At 31.8% G+C, this 17,295-nt stretch overlaps 1 protein-coding gene across 1 annotated transcript; it reads left to right on the top strand.

Moving 5' to 3' along the window:
• The first annotated feature begins 7 nt into the window (after positions 1-7).
• Positions 8-16,697, top strand: LOC134700612 (WAP four-disulfide core domain protein 1-like). Its single transcript, XM_063561982.1, has 8 exons — positions 8-323; positions 10,018-10,231; positions 10,694-10,735; positions 11,645-11,686; positions 12,175-12,312; positions 14,086-14,194; positions 14,778-14,826; positions 16,435-16,697. The coding sequence occupies exons 1-7, from the start codon at positions 192-194 to the stop codon at positions 14,815-14,817; spliced, it is 717 nt and encodes a 238-aa protein (XP_063418052.1). The 5' UTR covers positions 8-191; the 3' UTR covers positions 14,818-14,826; positions 16,435-16,697.
• Positions 16,698-17,295: the final 598 nt, after the last annotated feature.

The following is a 17,295-nucleotide window of genomic DNA, read 5'->3' as shown; positions in this document are numbered from 1 at the left end:
TATTGACATTAATAAATCGAATGTATACCAATAGTTTAAGATGATTAGCTGCATGCTTGGCCCCTATACGAATTGACCCATCAATTAAAACAGATATGTGATGAAAGATGTATCTAGTGAAGAGAGTTATTCTTAGTAAACTACTGTCTGGGAGCATATTGACATATAGATCATTTTAACAATTAAGGAGCATGGCTTCTATTATTATCAAAATGTTGACATTCAATGTAGTTGCAGTATTTTTATTCGGAGTTTCTCTAGGGAAAGTTATTTATGATGTCGATTTTGACGATGATGACGGAAAGTGGCTGTCTGATGATGAGGTAAGATTGAACTTTGTAAAAAAACAAAAAAACAACATTTAATTTTCAAAGGCAGTAGTTTTTGAACATGTCTAAATGAATACAGCATTAAGAAGCGAAGAAGATTCAAATGAGGTAATACAGGCATTTAGATGGAAGCTTTTAAAATATTTTTTTTCAACCAAAAATGAGTGTTAAGGGAGTGTTTTTTGATGTTTTGTATTTTTTGTGTACAATTATCCATATACTTATGAAAATTTGGGCCCACGGTTTTTAATCGTCACTTCAAAAAGTGTATTTTTAATAGAAATAACAGCCCTGTATAAGCATACCTACGAAACCCAAAAAGTTATTTAAAGAATTCTACAAACAGCGCACAAAGTGCATGACAAGAGGTATCGGATTAAAAGTTTCCGTTCCAACTGAACGTTATCGTGTATCTTGCTTGTTGAGTGGTTTCCTCCCATGGTATAATTAGGACCATTCCTATATCTCGGAGCACCTGCCAAAATTATTTCTTTAATGACAATTATAATAGAATGTAATTTAAAAAAAAATGGTTGACATGAATGCATCGTATTTAGAAAAGTTTTGACCATAAAATAATTGCTGTAAACTAAACGACCATCACTATTGTCAATAACTATTATATTTAGAAACCAATGAAATATACATGTTCTGAATTTATAGAAAGAAAACTGTGAAATTCGTATCTATTCATTACAAAAGAAGATTCCAACTTTTAAACAATTCCGGCATGAAATAGTTAAATTAATTAAGACATTTCCGTACGATTGTGTGTTCGTTTATTCATTTGTGTTGGCAATTAACTAATTTAGTATGAATAATTGAAAGTCTGCAATAACATTTTACAATGTTTTATAATTCAATCATGTTTATTTAGTCGACATTGGTTTGGCTCAGTTACAATATACATATTAAAAGACGTCTTTAAATACGACGTAGACTATACAAATAATTCTTAAATTAGAATGTTGAGATGCACAAAACATAATTGGTTTTAATGGTAATTAGATTTAAATATAATCTTTATAACTTCCCAGTTATGTAATAGCGCTTATTTAAGTATGTGAAATATTAAAGAAAATAAGGCTATTAATAACAAATGTTTATTGTTTGTCTTGAAATCCTTCAACTCATACAAAATCAAGATATTTATTGGTTTAGATTGAAAATGGAATAATCATACAATTTGCAAATTCTAATTTTTTTTTAAATCGCTCACTTCGATGAAAAATACAATTTCAAATAAAAATGAGCTCATTTGTTACAAATGAAAACAAAAAAGAGATTCAGATAACATGACATGTGTCCCTAATGAAGCAGGATCTAGATTAATCCTGATGCGTTCGTTTGTGAAATAAACCGTAGTTTCTCCTTTCGTCTGATTAGCATTGACCATGGATTAACCATAGATGTGATATGAGTGCCGATGAGACAACTCTCCATTCAATTATCAATTTATAAAAGTAAACCATTGATGGTTCAGGTACGGTTTTCAACACAGAGCTTTGGCTCACACCGAACAGCAAGCTATCAGGGCCCCAAAAAATACAAGTGTAAAACCGTTCAAATGCATGGAAAACCAACGGTCTAATCTATATAGAAACGATAAACGTGAACCACATAAACAGATAACAACCATTGGACAATTGAGATGTCAGCTTATATTTTGTTTTCCTGCTTGTCCACTTTTGAATGTTTAATTGAGGTCACAATATACATTATGACCTTTTACGGTTTCCAATTCTTTAGAATTGAGGAGTTATTTAGACTCATAAAATAAGGCTAGATTAGGTACAACATAAAAACATAAAAACATACATAATCCATATAACATTTGCTAATAAAAGACGCGTTCTTCTGTTCTTGCACTTTGAACATGTATAAGCTCACAAATCATTTTCGACAATTCATAGAACGTGCTAGAAAAAAGTGATAGGATAGTGTTTCATGACTATATAAAAAAGAAGATGTGGTATGATTGCCAATGAGACAACTATCCACAAAATACCAAAATGACACAGACATTTAAAATAACTATAGGTCACCGTACGACCGTCAACAATGAGCAAAGCCCATACCGCATAGTTAGCTATAAAAGGCCCCGATAAGACAATGTAAAACAATTCAAACGAGAAAACTAACGGCCTTATTTATGTAAAAAATGAACGAGAAACAAATATGTAACACATAAACAAACGACAACCACTGAAAGACGTTGAAAAACGTGACGGCTTACACTCGTTGCTACTGCTTCGTTTTGTATGGTCACGTGTAGATCTTCAACCGTTTTATATCTTTAAGAAATTTACCAAGTAATTCCTGATTAAAAATGGCTGTAATATTGTTTACTGGGCATAATATCATATTAATTAATGAAGATGGTGTACGGATAGCTGAAATACATTGAAAACACGCATGTCTGGGTTTATCATTTTGCATATCACAGAAGATTCGTAAAATTCAAACCGACGGCCAAATCCATAGATTTAGTAATATCCATACAGGACTGAGGCCGAATTGCCTATGGATATGGATAACTCTCTCTACGTCCAAATTGGTCAGTGATGAACTATATAATGAATTTGTCGCACACAGGACTTTTTCTGCCAAGATTTATATAAAATAAACTTTGAAATACAAAATCAATAATATAAGATGTGTTATGAAATCTGCTGACCCTCCAAGAATTCACTGGATCACTACGTGACGGCTTTAAACCATGCAATCACCTCGCCGCAACAGTATAGTTTATAATTAACTGAGGTGCGATTTAATCTGATAGTAAATCTTTTCTAAAGAAGAGCGTAGAACATTTGACTATGTTGGATACCACACCATGTCTTATTGGAATTAAATGCGATGATTTCTATCTATCCAAGCAGCCTTTGTCTTGCAATCTTATTCTGCAACTATTTTACTTAATATTTTGTATAACTTTCGCATCTATATAAAATTAAGCATAAAATGTGTAAAACTTATAATTATGTGCATATGCAGGTAAAAAGACCAACTTAAGAAAAACCCATAAATATCGATGCCTATCCTGAATTAGTCCGAGATTACTCTGACGTCTGACGGCTGTTTAGCAAGACAAGCTGGGGCCGTGGGACGTCAGAGCTTGTCCCATATCAAAAAGTGGATATTTGCCCACCCAAAATAGATGGGCTACTTCCTCGCTTCTGGAGCCGACTGAGGGCCTTGGAATTATATAAATCGGGCATCAATCTCTTCAGTTTTCATTTATCTCTTCATTTATGTAAGTTTCACCTACCTGCCAAACCTTTAATTTTCTATATTTCAACATTTTTCACAGAGACCCATGATTTCTCCATGTTGCCTTTCATTTTCAAAGATTATCACGTGACCACGAGAAAACAGTGCAAATGACCATAATGTAAAACCTCGTTCATTTAGGCTGTAAGTTACCTAAATGTCCGAGAGCTGCCGATTGTTATCGTGGTCGGAACTAAATGCTAGTTACCGATCTCCTGTAATGGAGGTGAAAAAACGTGGTTGCTTCTAAATGTTATTCATCGATCTCCTATAAAGGAGGTAACAAAATATAAATATTTTCATATTTGAGTCTCGAGGCCACGAAATCTCTCGTAACTTGACATCCATTTGAAAGTGAAAGTCAAAAATGCAGAAATCATGGGTCTCTGTGAAAAATGTTAAAATATAGAAAATTAAAGGTTTGGCAGGTAGGTGAAACTTACATAAATGGAGAGATAAATGAAAACTGAAGAGATTGATGCCCGATTTATATAATTCCAAGGCCCTCAGTCGGCTCCAGAAGCGAGGAAGTAGCGCATCTATTTTGGGTGGGCAAATATCCACTTTTTGATATGGGACAAGCTCTGACGTCCCACGGCCCCAGCTTGTCTGGCTAAACAGCCGTCAGACGTTAGAGTAATCTCTGACTAATCCTGAATAAACAGTGCAACGCGAAAAGGATTTCTTGCAACAATGTATTCTGAGGGATGCGTTACGGTAGGTGGCATGACTACAGGGACACTCTTTTCTCTTCTACCCAAAATATAATCCTTCTTAATTTTTAATCTTTTATCCAAGTCGATCATCTTTATCGGATCTCCCTTTTTTTAACTTGTTTTTCGTCTTCAATAAACATGAAATACTTGCAACTTGACTTTATGCATTAACTTAATCGTTTCCCTTGTTTAATTCGTGCAATGATCGTTTTATTATTTGCTTCCATTTTAAATTATCTGTTTTATTCCGATCCTCTATATTTTAAACCACAAGAATTCATGTTTCTATGTAATCTATCGTTATCTTTTAAACTATGACATAACGCATTAACTTCAAAGAAATCCGTTTTTCATGTCAGCACTTTTTATTCAGTCTTTGCATCATTTTTTCGTTAATTTCACAGCGCGATCAGATCATTATTTTACAATGAGAGATATAAAAATAAATCTAAACACATTTTTCCTGATTAATTTCAACATTTCATTTCATTTGTAGATAACATCAAAGCTACTAAATTCATTTCTTTTCTAATGATCTACCTCCTACCTATATCGCCCAACCTCTAACATCATCACGGAGATACAGACATAGTTTTTTGTTTGATAGTTGATTAAGTATCTAGCATTTTGTGCGATCTTTGTTTTTAACTTTTCGAGCAGTTTCAATTAATCCTCATTATTTAGTCAAGGACAACCCCTAAGGTGGTACCCAACACTTACACTAATTAAAATTAATTTGGCTCGTTTAAATTTCATAAAATTTTGTCAAAGTACTTACTTTGACCCTTTTATCAAAATATAACAATTTCAAAAATTTTGAACCAACCTTTTTGTCAGAAAAATTACACAAGTTATATAGCAGTTTGACAAACACTTATTTTGATCATTTAGAAGCTTAATATTCCAATTACAACACAACGTCATTAAAACGTTTAGCTGATTTTACAGAGTTATCTCCATGTAGTGTAAGGCACAACCTTGAAATAAGTCTACCTACATGTAATCGTCACACGTACGTGATTTTTTTTTATTAAAGGAGGCTCTTTTTTTTATTTCGATATTACCGCTTTTTCTCCTATTATATAGTTCAACAGATAACAAAAACATTTACAAAAATGTATGCTGCTTTCGAAGGCGTATTGTAAGCGTAAATGAACGGTGAACCCATTTTTTTAAATCACTTTTCTGTTAAGTATAATTAAGATAAAGTTAATTTATAGTAAAATATAGAGAAATCCTATATTAAATTAAAAAAAATGATTTAGACACGCGAGCCCCCTCAACTCTCATTTGTGATTCCAAAGTCTTAAACGACTCACTATGAACATAATTAAAGCATAATGGTATAAAATTCAAATACAAGGTAGGCTAAACATGGATCACATTGAACATTTGGCAGTAATCACATAGTCACAAATAGTTACCCAATAAAATCACATAATCGTTAATTATTCTTTTAAACCAGATTATCTATATATATCATTATTCTGACAAACCTTCGTCAATACAATGTACAGAAGTTACATGTAATAAATAACACAGTTATAAATTAGAGAAAACATAATATGTACACTATTTACAAATATAAGTTGGGTTTAGCCAGGAGAACACACACATGAATTAATATGCCTTATAAATGTACATAGCTTTTTTAGATATGATTGTTTTTTTCATATTCATTATTTCCTTAAATTTAATTATATTTGGATAATCAATATACTTTTTAACAATATACTTTTGTCTTTCTATAGCCATAAATTTACACTTCATTACATAGTGGAATTCATCTCCAAGATCTTTTAAGTCACATAGTTCGCATATTCTTTTATCTCTCTGATTTTTTTTCCATCTTCCACTTTCTATAGGTAACCTGTGGTTAATGAGTCTAAATTGACACAAAGTATAAATATCACGGGGTTCCAAAATGTCTAAATACTTTTCGAATCCGAAAAGTTCCTTAAAAAGGCGATAATTTAATGTTTTTGAGTTCATATTCATTATTTCCTTAAATTTAATTATATTTGGATAATCAATATACTTTTTAACAATATACTTTTGTCTTTCTATAGCCATAAATTTACACTTCATTACATAGTGGAATTCATCTCCAAGATCTTTTAAGTCACATAGTTCGCATATTCTTTTATCTCTCTGATTTTTTTTCCATCTTCCACTTTCTATAGGTAATCTGTGGTTAATGAGTCTAAATTGACACAAAGTATAAATATCACGGGGTTCCAAAATGTCTAAATACTTTTCGAATCCGAAAAGTTCCTTAAAAAGGCGATAATTTAATGTTTTTGAGTTCGTTTGAATATCTGACTACCAAGTTTGTTTAAATTGATCTTGCAGAGATGTTCTTACAATTGACATTAACCATATTTCATTTATACAAGTTTGAGATAACCATACATAAGATAAACCAGTTTCATTAAGGATAAATTCTATACATTGCATCCAATAAAGTTTAACATTATTTCTATGATATAAACTAAACATTAATTTGTATGCAATTGCTGATAATTTACTGGGTTTGCTAAAAATCAGTTTCGCCCAGTATGAAATCATGCGAACTTTGATATCTAAACTAATAATATAACGACCTAATTCTCAATACATAACACAATTCGGGGTAGAAGATTTAAGATGGAGTAGAAGTTTACAAAATTTCAAATGAACCCTTTCTAGTATATCACTATTTCCAAATCCCCAAATTTCACAGCCGTAAAGTAAAACAGGTTTAACCAATTTATCAAATAAATCTAATTGACAGCTTATGGATAAGCCATGCTTTCTCCCCTTTTTGATAACTTCATACATGGCTCTCGTCGCCTTTTCTGCGAGATGCTTCTTGTTTGCTTTAAATGAGCCATTTTTTGAAAAATAAATCCCAAGATAATTAAACTCATTTACAATTTATAAATCAGAATTACCAAAAATAAATTTAAGATCAGCAGGTTGTCTACCACTGCAAAAAATCATGATTTTAGTCTTATCTGCATTGACTTTCATTTTCCAAACATTACAATATGATTCGAATTTTTCTAATAACAAATTAAGTTCTGTGGCTGATTCAGCCAATAATACAGTATCGTCTGCGTAAAGAATTGCAAACAGTTAAACATATATACCTAGTTCGTCTTCTAGGGCATCTGATATAGTTTTTTAAGCCTATCAAATTCCCTTTACAAAAGATATCTTCCAAATCGTTAAAAAAAAGCGAAAAAAAGGGGATAAATTCTCCCCTTGGCGTAGACCAATGTTACTTGGAAAATAATCAGATTTTTCACAATTGTATGACAGGCATGATTTTATATCAGCATACATGTTATGAATAATTTTATACATATAACCATTAATATTATTTACTAGCATCTTATACCATAAAGCATCTCTAGTCACTGTGTCAAATGCTTTCTCAAAATCGACAAAATCACAGAACATTTTATCACAGAATCATAAAACATTTTGGTCTATAACTATAAAAACGGTCAATTAATCACACGATCAAAAAACCAATGGAGAAGCTCATTTGGCTGAAACCAGCTTCTATACTCTTGATCATATGCACTGGATAAAATTGCGAATCCAGTATTTTCACACAGTTAAAAACATTTTAAACTTATCAAATAAGAAAGCTAAAGAAAAGTATGCCCATATACTATTTCACATTTTTTTGGTTAATTAGGCTTCATTTAGATAGTTTGTATCTATCAACAGATATATTATAAAGCAAACAAAAACCTTCAAGTTTACTTTCGGAGGAAAACGTTATTCATGATCGATTAGACTAAGGTATACAACCGTTCAAGTCGGAGAATTAAATTTGAAACGAATGAATTCAAAACAGAGTTTGACCATACTTTTTTTCTCTAAAGTTTAAATCCAGTTTTTGCATTGGTTGATAATCATACTCAAAATTTCTATGACACAAAAACCTGATAAAATTAAAATATGGATCGTAGTAAAAATAAACATTTGCAGCAGTATCTCATAAACCCTTTACGCTTTGTTATTGAACAGTTATAAAGAATACATAAAACCAGACATCAGTAAACATTTTCAATTCATAAAGACATGAAAATATTATTCTTGGAAAGATTCTGTGTTGATATTCTCCACGATATTTGGTTCAACCTGATACAAACATCTACTATCAGAATGGATTGTTTATACTGGAAGGTCAGACTGTCTATATTTTCTTTAATTGATAGGATCTTTATTTATGCCGCAAAATGCATGTCTCCTCACGGTCAGGATCCTCTTGTGATACCATAGTTAAAGATGTGTTTCCTGTAAATGTGCGATATACTAGTATTCAAAACCTTGATAATCCTCATTCAAATGCGTTGATACAAACTAATCTGGCATTGTATAGAGATATTATACATATTTCTGTGACCCTAAAGAACAAGTTACAAAACTAGATTACATGGTTTTTGGTTTTGAATATATCTGATCATTTTATTTATTTTGGCTGAAACAGTTTTGCACAAGGTCATGTTTTTCTGTGGCTGTTTATGGCGTCTTTACACTAAATCCATTGTATGTTGGATGCTTAGTCTTAGAGGCATGATTTTTTTATTAGTTGTTAATGGCTTTGAACTACAATGTAGCTGTCAGATAACTGCCAGTACTCTCAGATCTGTTCATTGTGTCTTTTTGTGTCAGGATGTATAAGTACCTGGCCACGTCCACTTTCATTTTTTGTCTATCTGATGAGTTAAGCCTTCTACTGATTTTTATAATTCGTTCTTATGTTGTACTGTTATACCACTGTCCCAGGTAAGGGTGAGGGTTGGGATCCCGCTAACATGTTTAGCCCGCCACATTATTTATGTATGTGCCTGTCCCAAGTCAGGAGCCTGTAATTCAGTGGTTGTCGTTTTTTTTATGTGTTACATATTTGTTTTTCGTTCATACCACATCTTCTTTTTTATATTGACGTTCAAATTTTACAAATTTTACAAACATGAGAACATTAATTTATTCTAATCTTTTTGACGAAACGTTTCAATCTCGTTTAAATTCAACCAACTGAAGGTTCGAAGATAGGTTACATCTGCATTATTTATCTACATGTGAGGGAAAAAAACAGAATTTAACTGCACGACGAGTTATGAAAAGTAATGATAGTTAACCATAACATCAAAATGTAACCAAAAGATAACATCTGAGCTAATTATTTTACATTGTCTTATCGGGGCTTTTATAGCTGACTATGCGGTATGGGTTTTGCTCATTGTTGAAGGCCGTACGGTGACCTATAGTTGTTAATGTCTGTGTCATTTTGGTCTTTTGTGGATAGTTGTCTCATTTGCAATCATACCACATCTTCTTTTTTATATTAGTATAGCAATTTATACTTCTTTTCATCATATATTCTTTTCCAATTATAGTCTGCATTACTCGTTTTTGATCCTACAAGACCAACTTTGTATAAAATAATTTGCTCCTGTTCTGAAAATGCCACTATATGTTGAGCGAACACAACTCAATTTATCAAATGGTCAAACGCTTATTGCTAGAAGCCGTACAATGACAATGAGAACTTCAGTCTTACAATCCTTGGTAGGTGGTTTCTTATATGTAGCTTATTGCAAGTAGCATATTAAATGATTGCTATCTCAAGCCAAACTGATTAATATATCAGTAAGCATTTCGCATATTATATACATGACCTATTTTTTTCTATTCAGAATTACGAGACATCAAAAGATTATTTAGGGGATTCTGTTGCAGGATTAGTACTCCAAGACAATGAAAAATGTCCGCCATTACCGGAAGTTATATCATCGTCTGCTTGCATGGCCACACCTTGTTTTCATGACAAAGATTGTGGGACATCGGAAGGTCGTTGCTGTAATAATGGTTGTGTGTTTACATGCTTTTCATACCCGATAGGACCAACATGTACGTATATAACGGTACTCCATACTTTAAAGATTTGAAAGTACAAACAAGAAGTCGATTCATATTCCATATTTTGGTTTCAGAGGTGATTTAGTACTATGATCAGATTTCCTCGTTTGTCCAGTATTTAAGCCATTCCCTTTCTTGTATCATTTGATTAAATTTGTGTCGCATAACCTTGTATTGTATTAAAGAAGGCTAAGGAGGGGGACAAACAATCATATGTTTAACCACTTATGTAGTAGAAAAACCGGATTTAATCTGTTAAATGCACGCTATTTTTAAAAGCACACACACATGGCTTTCAATATGAAAATTGAAGTACGCACAAACTCAAAAAAAGGGATAGCTTCGACATTGCTCAAAATCTCAAATAATAATAATCATATAAACAAAAGTAATGAGAATTTTTAGAGTCCCAATTTCGTAATAATCATTATTTTTGTTAACATACGATTTCAGATATTGACTGGGTTCGTGAACCAAGGCGACAACAAGTAAATGGTAAGATCGTCATACAAATTCATATTAATAGATTTACAAAATATCAATCGACCAGAACTTATTCATACATCTACTTGCCGAACCCAAACAGAACTGTTCATGTATTGGTTACTAGAATGTTTAAGTGTTAGATAAGACACATTTATCTTTTCGTTGATTATTTGTGGTTTATCCGCACATTTGATCAACATATACTTGTATAATAAAAGAAGTAACACTGCGGATGTCATTATGAGTGGATCGATATATTTTGTAAGAAATGATTGCTACAACTATAGTATTTATAATGATTTTCAAATATGGTTCATTATAAGACTTTTCACCAGTTTCCTTGGTAATGGCGAAACAGTGGTGAAGTTGCTTCGCTCAACTATTAAAGTCAACGTAGCGTAGTAAAGATGACGTAACCGCTGTTTCGGAGTTTGAGGAAACAGTTCCACAAAGTTCGATAAAAACAAGCACAAGACCAAGAATTATCTAAAGATCCAAATTTTCGCAATTTCCATGAAAACGGTGGCTGTCTTACACATTCTAATGTCTAATATATGGTATACTTCCATTGACATTGTTCCATACATATTCGAAAACTAAAGTGGACAAAAAGAGTGAAAGAAAAATAGAATAAAAAAGGAACGAGCAATAACAAGATGTCGTCAGAACTCCGTTCAGGGTGTCATAGTAATGTTGATAATCCTGATTTAAAATTGAGCAAATAAAAAAAACCCAGCAAAATATTGTACATTCAATACATTGATTTTTTTGGATCCTCAATGCTCTTCAACTTCGTATTTGTTTGGCTTTATAAATATTTTGATATGAGCGTCACTGATGAGTCTTATGTAGACTAGCGTACTTAATTATAATCCTGGTACATTTGATAACTATTGAATACATTTTTAACTTTAACAGGAATATCATGGTTGATGAAAGGACCAACTTTAGCTGAGGAATGTGAGTAACTAAATTTTACTATTTATTCGTGTTCAAGAATGTGTATTACTAAAGTTCTTGGGCACACTGTTTAATACAATTAGCGTCTGGTCGAGGAAACTATACAGCATTACATAAGCATACTTATCGAAATGGTATATTGGTGATAAAAAGATGTCACTGAATTATTATGGAATTTGCGGGGGGATGAAAATAAACGCGTTTCAGCAATATGGACATACTCCTGTAAGAGGAGAAAATGTTTTGGGTTCGGCACGTATGAAAGTTTTGCCTATTAATTACAATTATATCTTCTGTGTGCATTACAATGAAAATACATTGAACTAAATGGAAATCAATGGAAAAACACTGCTCAAATATATATAGAAATATCTCTTCTTTAGTTTTAACAATGTGTTCGAGTAAGTCGTTCGTAAAAACGTATCCCGAAAAGTTAATTATACCAGTTAGAAACAAGTATATATTTGAATAACATTTTTAAATTCCAGTAGAGCCCTGTAGTACTACATATCACGAAGATGAAGATCCTCTCTTGTGTCCGACAGGATATATTTGTCACGTGGAGAGGCTGGGAAATTCGAAAAAGGACGTACCTAATTTAGGTCACTGTATTCCCGAAAAAGACGGTGGGTGAATTAATTATGTACATTAATTTTATATTATCAGTTGCTGCATCGAGGCTTCTTATGACTATAGCTTATTTTCTATTTTGAATTTATAAATAATTGTAATTTTACTTTTGTGGAAAATCACAGTAGCAGTTATGAATGGGGAAAATCACACAGTTATCGGATAAATGCGTGGTATTGGAAATTGCTATATTCTCTAACGTTTTTGTGTACAAATGATCATTAGTAAACGTTAAATGTTTCCTTGTGGTCAGAGTTGTACTTTGATAACTGTTTGCAGTTGCTACATGTACGATTTCTGTTATTGTTGGCTCTGAGTCTGTTTTGACGCGTCTAGCAGATGTTCATAAAACCAATAAATTAAAGAACAATTTCATTGCATGTTATTTCCATGCCAATGAGTACAATTGTGAATTATGGATGCGTATTGTAATAATAACCTACTGTTGATTACTTCCTACTAATATGCAACATGTGAAAACATTTGAGACAAAAACAACATTCAGTGCTTTTCTTTAGGAGGCTATTTTAGGAAATTTATCAGTTTTTGTCTTATATTTAACACTAAATATTATTTTATTCCATTATAAATTGTGCTCGTTATTGAGGTCGCATGAATAAACATTCTGGAAAAATATACATTCTTTTCAACTTATCAAAAATACTGATTTCAGAATGATATCTCATATAGATAAACTGTGTCCCTTATATTAAAACATACATACATTTAACGTCCAGTGGCATCTTTAACATGCATATCAGAACAAAAAAAATCAAGCCAAAGACTTGAAGAAAATTAAAATTGGCTGCTTCTTCTTTAGATACGGTTGAAAAACAGAGTAAAGATTTATTGTTGATTGCTTAACATCCAGTGGCAAATATTTCATTTATTACTTATAACCTAGTAGAAGTAGAAAACGCATAGTAATGCCCTGTAGACATATCCATAGTGCAAATGTATAATTCAAAAGTAACTTACAATAGACAAAATGATTGTTAATGCTCTAAAATCATATCCCTGGTTCAAAGAAAGTGCGAAGGTCTCTGCACGTGAGTGAGTTCCCAGTCAAAAAAAGTCCTATCATTTCAACTAAAATCGATATTTTTCAAAAAAATATTACAAAGTAACTGTATGAGCGATTTTTCATAATATAGATACCAAAAGATGTAGAAATGTCCTAAAGTTTTATTGTTTATTTGGTTATAATATTATTCATGCTCATTTTTATTTTTTGACGAGATGAAAACAAAGAAAAATATTTCTTGAAAAGTTTTCTATTATTCTAACCAAATTAAAATCGTAAAAATTTGCATTTGTGTTTAACTCATCAGATGATGAAAACGAAACTCAAGAAAATTATGACTAAATACACAATGAAACTTCAGACATTTTTACATATTTTGGTATCTGTGTTATAAAAATCGCTCATACAGTTACTTGGTAATATATTTTTGAAAAATATCGATTTTATTTGAAATGATAGGACTTGTTTTGAGTGATAACTCACTTTTAGTTGGTGTAGAAAAAGAGGGGGTGCAAAATGATTTATATCAAATATTATCTCTCAGCCCTGGATATGCATGTAATAGTTGCCACTGACCATCAATCGATCATTATTGCCATATACATCTACCCTATACTTTTCATTTAGATAATAAAGGAAGCAACCAGTTAACATACATATCTATCTACCAAAATTGATGAACTAATTTACAGATAGAAAACTGTTGTTAGAATACATATGCATAACCCGTGGCTATATTTTGTAGTGTATCCAACAGTTGACCCAAATCCCAGCAGACACTTAGAAACCGACTGCTATTTAGAGAAATATTTAATGGCAGATGGCGCCAAAATAAAAGTTAGAAATAGGACTTGGTAAATATTATTTCTTACAACATGTCACTTAAAACATACAATACACTATTACTTGGACATTTCTTATTATCCCCTTGGTTTATAAATATGAAACAATATTTTTCTGAGGAATTTCACTTGTGAAACATTTCCTGTAGTTTCAGTCCTCTGAATATCATAATGCTTTATACACACAGAATTTAGAACGCGTAAAGAAAACCAACAAAATACACGACAAATAACAAAGTCGTTCCCGAACAGTACACCACTCGCTTTCGTGAATCAATGAGTTGTTCGGTTACTGGTTTAATTACATCATTCGAAAATGTTCGATTATTTCAAAGCAGAACACTCAGACATGTTTGCAGATTTGGATTTGATGGAGCGAAAAAAAAAGAAAAGAAAAGAATGAAAACACAACTGTATGCTTTACGGTTTAAAAGTGGTCCGGCAATACAAGTAGACTTACTTTTGTCGTTAGCAATCATATCATATCTTCTTGTTTTTTATACTTAACCGAATGTACAGAGAGCCATATATAGAGTAAAGGAATGCTCGGGTATGTGTTTTTCTTCGTCAATAGCAACATATATTTTTATTTCAGTTACTGTAAACAGGGTTTCTTGAGTTGTTTAAAAGACTAACTATAGAAGGTATGTAAATTTATGTAGTTGCACTGATATTTAAAAGAAACCTGTGTGCATTGTTACTACGCACTAATTGGCATCAAACTGAAGTAAAAATTTAGTGAAGACACGATATATGATTTTGAAAGAATTGGACAGAATTGAATTGTACCAAGTCAGGAAAATGGCAGTTGTTTTTGTTTGTTTACTTAATTTCTGTGTGTATTGCATTGTCCTTTTTTTTTGTTTACGTCAATGTTTCTACCGATTGGTTGTTTTCCTCTTTTAGTTGATGTCATTCCCTTGCTTTTAGTATGTAACCCGGATTTGTTTTTGTTTCAATCGATTTATGACTTTCGAAAAGCAGTATACTACTGTTGCCTTTACCTAAACAGTATAGTTATTATTTTGTAATCTGCAGGAATGTTTAACTGAATAAACATTGTATATTTTTTTATTTTGAAAACATTTAATTCGTTCTAAAATAATTTATTACCTCCCCTTTCATATGATTTTGGTGTTCTTCGGACTCAGGTGGCAGAAACCAGTTATTTTACAATAAATCTTTAGAATTTCATGGATTTATGATTTTATTTTCTTGAAAATTCATTCAAGCTTATATACAAATAAAATGTATGGTTTCAAGGAACCAAGATGTGTGTGTGCTTATGTAAATATATAGAAAACCTTTAAATGTGGGTGTCTGTCCAGCATGGAGATTTAAAAATTTATAAATGCATTGTAAATAAGGCAAAAAATGTGATGCTCTGATACCAATCTATTGCTCACCTGCAGAATCCTGCTAAAAGCCGACAATAATTTTAGGCAAAATTCAAGAGATAAAGGATATTTAGTGAATTAGAGCCTTGTCCGAACCTATCCTTACCATCAAAATCTCAAGATATTTTTGTTTACAAAAAAATGAATATTTTCACTACTTTGATTGGATGCCGTCAAGTGAGGAGACCACAATTTTGACATCTGATTGGACCCATGTGTGAAGGAAATCCCCAACCTGTGTATGCAACTACTTACTTGTGTAGTATACTAGCCTAGAATTTACATTCAATTATTTTTTTAGTCCACATGATGCAATTATATACCTCAATGCTTTACTATAACAAAATTTCTGCGTGGGACACATGTTCTGGTACACCAAAACTGGTACCTGCTACCTCAGCAAGATTATTTGAAACGATATTGATTGGAAGGTCCGGTAAAAAAGATGTGAATCAAAATTTCAAAAAGGCAAATTGAAAAGTAAGACCAGTTAAAAGGTATGGCAATTTTTTAACTTTTTTTTGGAAGGAAAGGGGGGGGGGGATATGTCCATATTGATAAAAACAAACTTGATGAAGCCTCTTCTGTTTTACATGTTTGAAAAAAAAAATATGTGTATAGGAAGTATCTGCATGCATATTTAAATTCAATTTGCTTCAATACTTTCTTTTTAATAAATATTATCAATAATGCTTCAATAGATATATTGAACACATGGACGGATCCAGCCTGATTAAAAGGGAGGTCCCAACCAATGATACAGGGTGGAGGTTCAACCACGTAAACCCTTTCAAAGGCATTCCAATCAATTGCCTCCACTAGAACCATTAGTTCAAATTGATTTTTATATTTCAGACGCGTCTTATTTTATATACATTCCAAAAGAAAACAACTCCTTACAGAGGTAACGAACCAAGAGACGACACAAATCCATAGGACTAAACTGTGTTTAAGGACCAACAGACGACACAAAGTCATAGGACTAAACTGTGTTTAAGGACCAACAGAAAAGACAACTTATTGACTTTCAAAAATGGGTATTGATGTACGCAAACTTTTTGATGCATTCGAAAACAAACTTATCTCTCCTTCTTTGCCAAATTGATAGCTTGACATAATATTATGTAATGTATTAATGTATTAATTGGTTGATATATAGTGTATGCATATTTATTATTTAATAGTTATTTGTATGTATATTTAACTATGATAGTTTGTTTTCAAACACAATTAAATCTCATTGCTGTAAATAGTTTTTAGTCCAACGATGGTAGAAAATTATCTATTTGTCAATGAAAAGTAAAAACACAAAAACACTGAACTCCGAAGAAAATTCAAAAAGGAAAGTCCAGATCAAAAGGCAAAATCAAAAGTCCAAACACATCAAACGAATGGATAACAACTGTCATATTCCTGACTTGGTACAGGCATTTTCTAATGTAGAAAATGGTGGATTGAACCTGGTTTTAAAGCTAGCTAAATCGCTCACTTGTATGACAGTCGCATATAATTCCATTATATTGACAATGATGTGTGAACAAAACAAACAAAAACAAAAATGTAAAAACTACCATTCAACAGACAAGCTAAAGGAACCAGATTTAATGATTTATACAAACATATTTCAAATAAATTATATACCTTTATTAACTATGGGAATAAAAAATAAATACTTATTATACATTGAAACAAATATATGTCATATATCACAATTTC

Source organism: Mytilus trossulus, unplaced genomic scaffold (genome assembly GCF_036588685.1).
Source record: "Mytilus trossulus isolate FHL-02 unplaced genomic scaffold, PNRI_Mtr1.1.1.hap1 h1tg000164l___fragment_2___debris__unscaffolded, whole genome shotgun sequence".
Taxonomy (NCBI): domain Eukaryota; kingdom Metazoa; phylum Mollusca; class Bivalvia; order Mytilida; family Mytilidae; genus Mytilus; species Mytilus trossulus.
This window is presented reverse-complemented; position numbering and strand designations above follow the sequence as displayed.

What these genes read in the sequence shown, in the direction of transcription:
- LOC134700612 (XM_063561982.1), top strand. Translation starts at nt 192, where the DNA reads ATGGCTTCTATTATTATCAAAATGTTGACATTCAATGTAGTTGCAGTA. An exon ending in ATACCCGATAGGACCAACAT is followed by an intron (nt 10,232 to 10,693) that starts GTACGTATATAA and finishes ATACGATTTCAG; the next exon opens with ATATTGACTGGGTTCGTGAA. An exon ending in CTGTATTCCCGAAAAAGACG is followed by an intron (nt 12,313 to 14,085) that starts GTGGGTGAATTA and finishes TATATTTTGTAG; the next exon opens with TGTATCCAACAGTTGACCCA.